Raw genomic sequence first — 12,649 nt, forward strand, 5'->3', positions numbered from 1 at the left:
TTTTTCTCGCAAACTCGACAATATAAAACAATTCTGTCATATGTAAATGTTCCGGGATGGTCAGCTATCCACGAAACGACGTTTCTTTTTTCGGACGGCATGGCGCACAACACGTTACACACTACACGGCGTAAACACGTTCAACTGCGTACAAGTAAACAGAAAGCTAAACTGAAACAATGGACGAGCGACTAATTAATTGCTGACGACGCGTACGGTATGACAGCGGAGAGAATTTGTGTGTTAAGTTCCTATGGAACCAAACTGCTGAGATCATTAATACCTAGGCTTACACACTACTTAATCTAACTTACGCTACGGACAACACAAACACCCATGCATAAGGGGGGGGGTACCCGAACCTACAACAGGAGGGGGGAGGGGGGGGGGGGGAGCGCGCGAACCGTGGCTAGGAACCTAGACCGCATGGCTATTCCGCACGGCGAGTCGGGGATTAACAGGGGGCGCGGGCGCAGAAGCAATGACTGCCTGCCTGTTCCTCTTCTGTAATGATTTCGCTAGGCACTGGCCTCTGGGTTAGCGACTGCACGCAGTTCTAGGTAGAGCTCAATCTGTGAGACGTAAAACTAGATCGAGCTAGAGACTGCCAGTCTAAATTTTTAATGTTGGAAACATAGAGCGAAAATATGCATCTTCACTGGTTTTTAGTTAAAATATGCAATAACGGTGAAAAGCAGCCATAGAACAAACAGGATGAACGAGACCTCCGCCGACAAACTTTCTGAGGTGGTAGTATGGAACTAAACAAGAAAAAAAAAAAAAAAATGTATAAATACAGCTGTCAACCGCGGGCTGCATGCGGCCCACGGCCCGCAGTTTGACGACCACTGTTCTATACCATAGATAAATTCTTGAAAATAAATAATTATTTATTTATACAGAAATAAAACTGAGCTGCACGTAGCCATATAAATATTTTTCCATGGCTTACAAAAAAAGGATATATGTTGCATGTTTATTCAGTTGGCATAAGCCATTCTATTGTCGTGAATATGGCCTAGGGAACACGCAAGTAACAAACAGTGCCTGCAAGGAGGTTACAATGTTGTGCTCATCGCCATAGAGTCATGATCTATTCGATCCACGCCACCAACGAGTAACTGAGACTTCTGCGCATGTCTCAAACCAGGCATTCCCACAGTAGTTCCATTTTGCAGGGAAGCAACATTACGCGTAACAACGTCGAATTCGATGTATTACCTGTTTTCAAATTATATATTGATATAGTAATAAATCTATTGATTCAGTCGTATAATTTTAATTTACATGTGATTTTTTATGTGAGCTTTCAGAAGTACTGTATAACAGGTAACGGATGTCAATATTCGGTTGCGTTGGTACACCTGCAAGACTCCTGCTGCCCTCTGTCACAGCTCTGCCATTTTCGTGTATTAGTTTAGTTGGAGCAATGGGAGGAGTAGGTCGGCGAGGGGTATTTTGGACGAAACGGTAGTATACACTGACAGTGCAGAATGCAGTGCCGGGCGACTGTTGTGAGCGTGATAAAATTATTTCACGAAGCTTCTGTGTTAAGCGTCGGAAGAAGTGTGAACAGTTATCCTTTGCTTTGCTGTAATACCGCGAAGTTCGCAGTATTGACAGCTCTTTGCTTCACGTTAACATAGAAGGTGCGAAACTAGCAGACGATGATTTTGAGCCTAGCCTGGGCCCTTTCAGTGTTTCTGTCGTTTGTAGACTGCCAGATATTCAGAGATACGAACTTTCAGTGACGAATGAAGAACAATAATACGATACTATCCGAAAAGCAGAGATTTGGACTGCGTCCATTTTTCTCGCATAGAGCATCATATCGGCAAATTTGTTATTAATATGACATATAATGAATTGAGGCCGTTTGTATACGACACAACAATGTGCTTCAGCTCTGTGCACGAAAGAATTAAGTACTTGACATGATAATCACCTTGCCATGTCACTGTATCGCGCTGGCATCGTGTTTCCACGGTGTTCGAGCTTATGTTTACTCATCACCGTTTACGCAATTTTGTTTGCTGTAGCTGGTGTTTTGCTTCTGCAGCTTCGCTACAGCAGACGTGTTGCAACGAAGCCCTCAAACTATGATGATAGCTACTTGTGGGAGGTAGAGGGATGGTATAGTAACGAGAGTGGCTTGAGATGGCCAGTTGCTGCAGAAAGACACTTATTTGGTTGCCTCTCCTTGAGAGAACTGACTGACCTAGAGTTCGTAGCAGCAGGGTGGACAAAAGCTGTTTATAAGGGTACCTTTAGAGGTCAGAATGTAGCTGTAAAAACTGTAAACTTGAATGGAAAAGACATGAGAGAATGTGATGCTTCAATGTCAGTGTGCTATCGCAGAGCAGCAGCAAAAATTTTGAAAGAAATAGTGCTTTTAACGGAGCTTGCCCATGACAATGTTGTGACCGTAAGTAATAATTGATTTTAATCATCTTCCAATGAGCGCTTATGCGTAAACAATTTTTAATACACGTTTTATTTACATGTAACATGAGTTCAGAAAGCAAGCTGCTTGCTGTGTAGAATCAGCTTTCTTCTAGTATGTAGTGTTTCTTCCGTAAATCACTAATGTAATTTAAATAATTTGTGGTGTAAAAATATTTTTACCTAAGCTTTGCCCAAACTAAATCACTCCAAAGACATTGGCCCATAAATGAAGGTAGGCCCTAATACTTGTCAACTTACAAATCTGGTGGCTATGCAGAACAACATGCTATTTTTCCTTGTAGATAAGCTACTATTTACTCATCATTTGTACGCCAGGGTATAAAGTATTATAATGTAAATGTAGTCCACCTGCATGTTTTGTGCAAGCTTCTTTAGTCAGTTATGAAACAGACAGTGGGAGTGATACTGTAGTCAGTTGAGGGGAAAAAATGGACAGTTGTGTAGCTATAGAAAGTGAGACAGCAGTCATTAAACAGTGTTGTCGTTTTGTGTTGTTGAAATATTTTGCTGGTGAGTTGATAGGTACCGTACATAAAATATGTGCCATTCAGAGCATTTAATGTTCCATTGTTCTAAGTGTAAAATGGACCTAGTACAGTGAAATCCACTGTATACAAAAGTACTCTAACTGCTGAATTTTTTTTTACAGGTTATTGGCTCATGTGTTCCTGAAACTGTTGGTCCTGTCGCCATTGTAACAGAACTTGGCGAACCGCTGGATACAGTCCGCTTACTTCAGTTGTCATGGGAAGACAGGCTGCGAGTATGTATCACATTATTATAAACATGATCGTAGTTTGTCTTTCATAGCATGTCTAAGCAAACATTCTTAATATTACAGTTAGCTCTTGGGATAGCCCACATTCTACATCACCTTGCAACTTCCCCCCTTGGTTCTTTGTCAATGAATGACTTTAGAAGACAGCAGTTTGTTTTGGTTGGAGGAACACTGAAGTTATCTGATGTTGATGATATTGGAGTTGGGGAACCAGAATGTGCAACAGATGATGACTGTATTATACAAGCAGAGGTATGAATAGTGAAATGTGAAGAATGTGTTGACTCTCCTTAAATTTATCCCACTTTTATGATAGACTACTCCAGTAAAATGTCTTATAATTGTAACATAAGTAAGAGGTGATTTGGCATTAAGTTATTTGTATAGATTTTACCAAATTAACCCATTCAGTATGGGTTATGGAATGTCTTCCATCTTTAAGATCCCAAAAAATATTAAGATAACCAAATGATGATGAAAATTTGAGTAAGTGGTAATGTTTTAACTTTCAGGTTTTACGTAAACTTACAGTTGCTCTGGCATTTTTGTTGGCTACTTATACAGGATGCTTCTGTGTGAGACCTAACACACAATATCTGAATTCCTTTGTAGATTTTTCTAGTAGTCCTCAGTCTTGTGCGTGTTGTGTGTTGCAGGGAGGGCATAATGGAACCAGAGAGATTCACCTGAACTGCCACAACTCACACTGTGTAGGCTACAATGAACGTCTTAATGTGTTGCGTGCAGGTCAACATTTCATAAGTTTATTTTTGCCTCTGAGTGCTCCAGCTTCACTAGAGCCTCAAGTCCAAGAGTTATTAAGAGCTTATAAGGAACCTGGTACATGGGAAACTGCTCATATATTATCTGCAACACAACATTTGGTTCACAAATTTGCCTCTGGTGAATATTTGCAACGACACATACCACAGCCACCATCGTTGGATTCTCTAGGTTAGTATTACGCAACATCGTATAAAATTAGTCATGCTTTTTGAAATGAAGAGATAAATGTATCTAACAGTGGTAAACACTTATAAGACCAGTACTTTAGTTGCAGATGTTGTTTGTCTGATGTCCATAATCTCACCATTGAAAATACAAACACCATCACTACATGCTGACAGCAGTGTGATGACCACCTCCTCCTCATGTTTGTCTTCACTTGTGCATACACTTCTGTTTATTAAAACTGACTGCAAATGCACATAAAGAAGTTTTCACTTTCAGCCTTTATTTTAATATTATGTAGGCTTACTTCAAATATATTTCTCTTTGTATATTCAAATAGGTGTGAATGATATCCCCCATTGGTAAAATGCTATTTTTTGTGTACTCTTCCACAACACAAAAGAAGTGAGACCACTTGTGTTACAGAGGAACAATTTTTTGTGTTGTGTTACACTATGGTTGTTTTTTAACTTTAACCGTGTTCTTAAGCTGTGACTTGTGTAATCAAGAGCGACCTACTCAATTGCTATGGGTAAGCTGTTTTCTTTCACTCTGCTGGAAAATATCGTCTTAAGAGTTCTGGTGCAAAAGAAAAGATTGATTTTGGAAATTTATGAACTCACCAAGTATGGTTAATTATTTCTTGTTTCTGTCTGACTTGGCCAATTTGCATTACATGTGTCTGGATTTATTTCTCCACCATTCAAATCAGTACTGAATGTCATTCTGTGTGTGCCTGTGCAGCAGCTCTGCCATGTTTAGCTTTCAGCAGAGAACAAAAGCACTTCTGTAGTAAACTGCTCATCCACTATCTCTATTGATAAGCTTTGTTAAATGTTGTCATAGCATAGTGATACAGTTAATGGTCAAACAATATCCATACCATTTCAGTTACTTCAATAGTAATGTAACTAGTCTTAAATTAAGTATAGCTCAAATAAAATAACTTCGCGATTGAGATATATCTGTGTTGTGACCTGGTGTGATGCATGTCATTTACTCATTCAGTCAGTAGATTGCAGCTGATATGGCAATGTATTAACAACACATTTAAAGATGGGTAACTGCTATTAGAAGGGTGTTCAGTCATGTGTAACAAATGTCATGGAGTAACAAATTACCCATAAGATTTGAACAAAACTGAAGTTCGTTAAAACAGCCCGTATCACTAATGCGTGTTGCTGCACTCACATTGGGAATCAGTTTCCCTACCTTTTGTTTGATCAGTAGAAGTTCTGTCAGAATTTAGGAAAATGATTAATATGTATTACCCAACTAAGTGAACTGGTTACATGGCCAGGGTGGCAGCACTGTCTTATATATGCCTGAGAGACAGGGAGTAGAGGTAGTAAAAGCATATGCTGTAGAACTCTTAAAAGTGGAAGCACTGTCACACAGTCATAAACTAAATATAAATATAAACAAAAATATATATAAAATATAAACTAAATATCTTATCTTGATCCTAATAACAGTTTGTTGGCAGTATCAATAAAATTACGTTGCACAGTGATATTGCTATTTTACACAGGTGTGTAGGTTGATTCATTACTTGTTGTTTCTCTTGGATGATTATGCTGACACTTCATTCAACTCAATGCAGACTGCTTTTATTATATTTGTAGTTTCCTCTTCCATTAAAATATGTCCTCCTGTAGTCATCACAAACTTTTTTTTAATGTCACAACAGTGAAACCTAACATCACTCCACTGCCATTTTGATGGTTGGCGTACCGACACATTAACTGTGTATACAGTAATGCTGGTAACTGAGGGTTATGCGTGGGGATCGTATCAACCTTCACCGCATCACAGACAGCTTGAAGATTGATGCAATGAAGTGTTGAAACTGGTAGCAACAAAATAAGTTAAAATCATAAGGACGGCTGTAGTGTTACCATTTTTTGTCACGAAAAGAATGGCAAACTTTAGCTGTCCTTGTGTTTACATGTTTTTGATTTCTTTCTGTCCATTTTGACTGGGTATCCTAAGTTAGTTTTTCTGTTATTCAAAAAGAAGTGAACACAGAATAAAGCCCTGCATTTGCAACAAAGAAATGTTGCCAGGCTCTACTGTTTGACAATACTTTATTCACATTGTCACTCTGCAACATTTATTCAGTGTGGTGTGTATACATCTGCAGTTTGTTTCAATGAATGAGTGGCTGCTTTAATTCTGATGCTTCAGTTTTTCATAAAACACCTAATGTAGCATGCTATTTCTGCAAGTATGTTGTCCACACATAATGATTCGTGTACTTTAACACCTTTCAAAATAAAATCACATAGGACATTGATGAAATAGGTTTCCTCAGAACCCACATGTGCAGGTATGCATGACAAAAGCTGCAAAGTTTTTGCAAAAATGGTAGTTCATAGTATTGCAGAGATTGCTGCCAAATAAGACATTATCGGTATCACCAAAAAATGTGTGTGTGTATTTTGCTTCTGATTCATGGCAGGTACTTGAATCCTGCTTCACCCAATATTGTGTCCCTCCTTCCATACATTCACATCACCGACCGGCCTAAAGTATGTTTGTCATGATTTACTTGCACCTTCTGTCAGCGGTGACACTGGTTCTTACAGAGGTATTTTCCACAATCACTTTTTGTGATATTATTTCCTGTCAGTTAGTTATTGTCGCACATTTTGTTAGTTTCATGACATTTCCACCGCAGTGACAAGTCTCATTTTGTCATTTATCATCAGTTCTACTTTTGCCAATACACATTTTTATTGCACTTTATAAAATTTTTATTTTTCTTTGTCTGATAGTCTTTGGGGTGAATCCATTTAAATTCTATGCAAGTAAAAGGTCATAATATTGTCGCAGTCTCATTATCCTATGACAGAGTTCGTCTACAGGAGCAAGTGTGGTTTGTTTGGATCAAATAATATTCCCTTTGTGTAGTTGTGTGGCATGGGATTGCTTAGTTTTCAAAAAGTAAGTAAATGATGTCCCATGTTGTGGGAGTAACTTGATGCACCTTGTGAAGGCTCATTGAATTATGAGACTTAGCCAATTTTAGTCATTAAAATTATTAAAGGTTAGTTAAACTTTGCAATATTGAGTACTTGAACAACCACTGATTTGTGTTCATGTTCATTTCTTCATAGTAGGAAGTGGTTTTCTTAGATTTGAGCAACATTATACAATTTTCTACAAACCCCACCAATGTACCCCATTGGAGGAGTCAGTACACTACTATTTTGTATGGGGACAGCCTTCCATTAAAGTCTGACTGTAAATATTGAGAACTGCTATACCATTGTATTCTTTCCACAAGCTGTCAAAATAATTTAGAAAAAATGTCATTGTTTGGTTACTTATATATCTCAAGAAGAAAAACATATTAACATATAGCAAAATCCTTATTTTCCAAAAAGCCTTGTTTTTAAATCTCATAATTAGCGATGATAGGGGCATTATGACATTGGTGTCTCTTACTCTAGAAAAGTATGCAATGGGATTTGCTGTGATTTGTCTTCCATCCATCAACAACATGAAAACATTGTTTCTGACAATGTCTGAAGTAAGAGAAGTTGGTCATAATATTTCATCTGACTGAATATGAAATTTATTCACAGCTGTGGAGTCTGACATTAGCTGTATCAGGTATGCAAATAGTGTGTGTTGGTGACACATGAAAATTTGTGCCTGACTGGGACTCGAACCCAGATTTCTTGCATGTAGCAGACGGTCATCTTAACCACTACAGCTATCTGAGCATGTGTCCAGGACCGAGACTTCACATAAAATTGCAAGCAATGGGCTCATAGACAGTATGACATGAAAAAGTTTGTTTTGGTCCTGGAAGCATGTTTGGAAAATTGAAGTGGTTAAGGCGACTGTATAAAATAAATTTTCGTGTCTGATCCAGCTTATATCAGAAAAACTTTGCAACTGTGAATAAATTTAATAAACTGAAAACTACTTCCAATGCAATGTAAATTTAATTTGTTGCTGTCACTGCTGTGATAAACCATATATGTAAGACAAACAAAAACATATCCATGAATTTCATATGGATGGGTGTGCGCTATGCCTTCTGAGACGTTCAAAGACCATTCTAATAAGTTACCCACATTTCATATGAAACAATTTGTGACCTAAAGTGCACCAAATTAAAAACACTTGTGACATATTTTACTGAAAGCTCACTAAATTGTGTTAAATTATGTATCTTCAAAGTATTATAATGACTATGAATAATAAAGAACAGACGAGGATAATTTCTTATCAATAATTGGCTGCAGCAGTGATCAATTTCTAAAATTTTAGCTGCCAGGCCGCACCTCTTCAACTGTAAAACAAAGAAGTTGGAAGAAGTGGACTGCTAATGCGCTCTTTGGCATATGCTGTCAAACTATTGAAGCAAGTTTGGAGAGTCTATGTTTATCTTTTAGTGTTGAGTCACAAACAACATTTTTCTGCTTTGTAGGTGCTGAAACAGGCAACTTCAAAAGACAAATGTCATGACTGGTTGGTCAAATGTAAGGGCAAAGGGATATGAGGGGAAGGGTATTGGCTCGAAAGGCTGCCAACTATTAAATACATATGCATCATGTGCGCAGCTGGTCAGTAGCTATGACATACATTATGAGTCAGAAGAAATAATATTTTGTGAAAGCATATTATATAGATGCTCATTTCGGACATTCCTTATGTTATGTATTTCTCATTGCCAGAGGTTTCTGGCAGTCATAAACTCAGCCAAACTTTAGCTTTGTGCTGCAGCTTTGGCTTGTTTACACAAAAGAATTTTTTTGGGGAGGCGCAACAGATGACATCTCCCCTCTATCTCTGTCTGTCAAACCTGACAAGGTTCTTTGTGTATTTCCAGAACAAGCAACACAGTACAAGAAAGAACCGTGATTGGCTTATTGGCAGCCCATTTTCTTAGGCTCTTTAAAACATCAATCACAAAGTTATTTTTAACACTCTGCTTCTTGTACTCATGAAGGTGTCATCCACAACACAAAATAGTGTATTGAATGTACACTCCTGGAAATGGAAAAAAGAACACATTGACACGGGTGTGTCAGACCCACCATACTTGCTCCGGACACTGCGAGAGGGCTGTACAAGCAATGATCACACGCACGGCACAGTGGACACACCAGGAACCGCAGTGTTGGCCGTTGAATGGCGCTAGCTGCGCAGCATTTGTGCACCGCCGCCGTCAGTGTCAGCCAGTTTGCCATCGCAGTCTTTAACACTGGTAGCATGCCGCGACAGCGTGGACGTGAACCGTATGTGCAGTTGACGGACTTTGAGCGAGGGCGTATAGTGGGCATGCGGGAGGCCGGGTGGACGTACCGCCGAATTGCTCAACACGTGGGCCTGAGGTCTCCACAGTACATCGATGTTGTCGCCAGTGGTCGGCGGAAGGTGCACGTGCCCGTCGACCTGGGACCGGACCGCAGCGACGCACGGATGCACGCCAAGACCGTAGGATCCTACGCAGTGCCGTAGGGGACCGCACCACCACTTCCCAGCAAATTAGGGACACTGTTGCTCCTGGGGTATCGGCGAGGACCATTCGCAACCGTCTCCATGAAGCTGGGCTACGGTCCCGCACACCGTTAGGCCGTCTTCCGCTCACGCCCCAACATCGTGCAGCCCGCCTCCAGTGGTGTTGCGACAGGCGTGATTGGAGGGACGAATGGAGACGTGTCGTCTTCAGCGATGAGAGTCGCTTATGCCTTGGTGCCAATGATGGTCGTATGCGTGTTTGGCGCCGTGCAGGTGAGCGCCACAATCAGGACTGCATACGACCGAGGCACACAGGGCCAACACCCGGCATCATGGTGTGGGGAGCGATCTCCTACACTGGCCGTACACCTCTGGTGATCGTCGAGGGGACACTGAATAGTGCACGGTACATCCAAACCGTCATCGAACCCATCGTTCTACCATTCCTAGACCGGCAAGGGAATTTGCTGTTCCAACAGGACAATGCATTTCCGCATGTATCCCGTGCCACCCAATGTGCTCTAGAAGGTGTAAGTCAACTACCCTGGCCAGCAAGATCTCCGATCTGTCCTGCATTGAGCATGTTTGGGACTGGATGAAGCGTCGTCTCACGCGGTCTGCACGTCCAGCACGAACGCTGGTCGAACTGAGGCGCCAGGTGGAAATGGCATGGCAAGCCGTTCCACAGGACTACATCCAGCATCTCTGCGATCGTATCTATGGGAGAATAGCAGCCTGCATTGCTGCGAAAGGTGGATATACACTGTACTAGTGCCGACATTGTGCATGCTCTGTTGCCTGTGTCTATGTGCCTGTGGTTCTGTCAGTGTGATCGCGTGATGTATCTGGCCCCAGGAACGTGTCAATAAAGTTTCCCCTTCCTGGGACAATGAATTCACGGTGTTCTTATTTCAATTTCCAGGAGTGTATATATGAATGATTTTAGAAATGTTTTATTTAAATGTAAATGTAATACACTTAATACAGAAATGCAGTAATGTATAAACTAGGTGATAAATATTTTGGCAGTTGTTCATAAACAACTAGAGTACCTCTCTGAAAGCAGCCAACTTGTCATTCTCTCTGTGAACACCTCCAAGGATACTATCAAGCCTCAGATATCTCAAGTGTGAGATCTTGTATCTTCCATGTGTGTCTGTAAATTACTGTGATGTTCCGCTTCCACCAAATTTTTCCAATGCAGTCAGTCACGTCCTTAATGAATGGCAGGAAAAGTTTTCATTTCACCAGCACTTTTGAGCATCACTAAGATTTCTACATGGTGGTCTTAACGCCCTTTTCACCTCAGTGAACAAATAACTATTAATGAGCAATGCGGTGGTGAGATGTTTCAATTCTGCATCAAGCAGCTCTGAGTCACAGGTTTTCTTTGCTCTATCCACCAACGTTTTTATGATGCCTCACTTTTGTTGCGAGTGGTGGTTTGAATCCCGGTGTAGGTAGCGGTCTGCATGCATGAGTTTTTGGTAAACTGTGTGGCCCAAGCTACCATCTTCTTACTTGAAAACTAGTACATCAAGAAAATTTAATCTTCCATCTGTCTCCTCCTCCTCCTTGATAAACTAAATCTTTGGATTGATCCTGTTCAAATGCTTGTGAAAATGATCCAATTCCTGCCTGCCGTGCCACCACTAGACAAATGTATCAGCCAAGCAAGAGAACCAAATATTCAGTTTCTTGTTCTCAGTTCGCAATTCCTGCTCCTCGAATTTTTCCATAAATAAATTTGCTATAACTGGGTTTAAGGAGCTCCCCATAGCAACACCATCCTTCTGTTCACAGAACTCTTCATTCCATTTGAAATATGTGGTTGTGAGGCAATATTTAAACAGTTCTGCAACATCTGGAGGGAAAATCCGATTCAGCTGTTGCAACATTTCATTAAGTGGAACCATAGCGAACAGCAACACCACATAAAAATTAACTAATACGTCCTCCGGCTGTACCACTATGCCATTTAATTTACTGTAAAATGTGCTGAATTCTTGATATACTAATCCAATTGGCCCACATACGGTTGTAATAATTTGTAATAAAGTTGCCAAGAACTTGGAAATTGAATAGGTGGACGAACCAACGGCATTCACTATAATCCTTAGAGGAACATTTCTTTGTACACCTTCAGCAATTCATAAGGTCTTGGTAGTAGTGCAACTGAATTGAACAGACTTTCCTGAATTTGTGGGCCAATAGAGAACTTCCTTATCAACTGCGTAACAGTTCTTAATCTTTGTCAGTGAGATCTTTACTTAGTTTCCTTTATATTTGCGGATCTAATAAGTAGTTGTTAGTCTTACTATAATAGTCAGTCACATTCAAAACAACTGTTGCATTTCCCTTGTCAGTGGGGAGAATGTGTTCAGGCATTTTAAGGCATCCTCTCACCCACAGTTAAATTACTTTTTGGAGGCTTTGTGCGAGAGAATACTCTTACAGCTTCTATATGGTTTTCTTCAGCCGTAACTTTGTCCACATTATGAATGCCTGCTTCTGCACTGGTTGTTATTTCTTCCATGGGCAAAACTCGTGGGCTAATGTCAAAATTTCCATGTTTGCAAGCTCAAATCTCTTGTTGTCAGATAACTTGCAAACCTAATAAGAGCATTCATCATTTAGATGCTTCCTGCACCATTATCAATTTATCCGGGCATTTGTTACCTGACGACATAGTGATGCTCAAGCACCAGTGTCATCATAAGTTTTCCTGTCATTCATAAAGGACGTGACTGACAGCATAGGAAAAATCTTGAGAAAGCAGAACATTGCTGTAATTTACAAACCCACATAGAAGATAAAAGATCGCCTAAAACTGGCCAAGGATGCTCGCCAACCACTGGGAAAAGCTGGAATTTATAGGATTTCTCTGTGTCGTGGGAAGATGTATATGGATACTACAAAAAGAACTGTCAAAAAATGCCTCAAAGAGCACGAGGGCAAGTGTCGAAGAGGAGAAAT

The 12,649-nt window shown here is 40.3% G+C and overlaps 1 protein-coding gene across 1 annotated transcript in view; it reads left to right on the plus strand.

The window, feature by feature from the left end:
- The first annotated feature begins 1,152 nt into the window (after positions 1–1,152).
- LOC126278993 (extracellular tyrosine-protein kinase PKDCC-like) overlaps positions 1,153–12,649 on the plus strand; it is a 54,830-nt gene continuing 43,333 nt past the window's right edge. Inside the window, exons 1-4 of the mRNA XM_049979307.1 lie at positions 1,153–2,425; positions 3,116–3,229; positions 3,308–3,496; positions 3,901–4,198. Of these exons, the coding sequence (XP_049835264.1) occupies positions 1,952–2,425; positions 3,116–3,229; positions 3,308–3,496; positions 3,901–4,198 (1,075 nt within the window). The 5' untranslated portion in view covers positions 1,153–1,951. The remainder of the gene's footprint in view (positions 2,426–3,115; positions 3,230–3,307; positions 3,497–3,900; positions 4,199–12,649) is intronic.

Source organism: Schistocerca gregaria, chromosome 6 (assembly GCF_023897955.1).
Source record: "Schistocerca gregaria isolate iqSchGreg1 chromosome 6, iqSchGreg1.2, whole genome shotgun sequence".
NCBI lineage: Eukaryota > Metazoa > Arthropoda > Insecta > Orthoptera > Acrididae > Schistocerca > Schistocerca gregaria.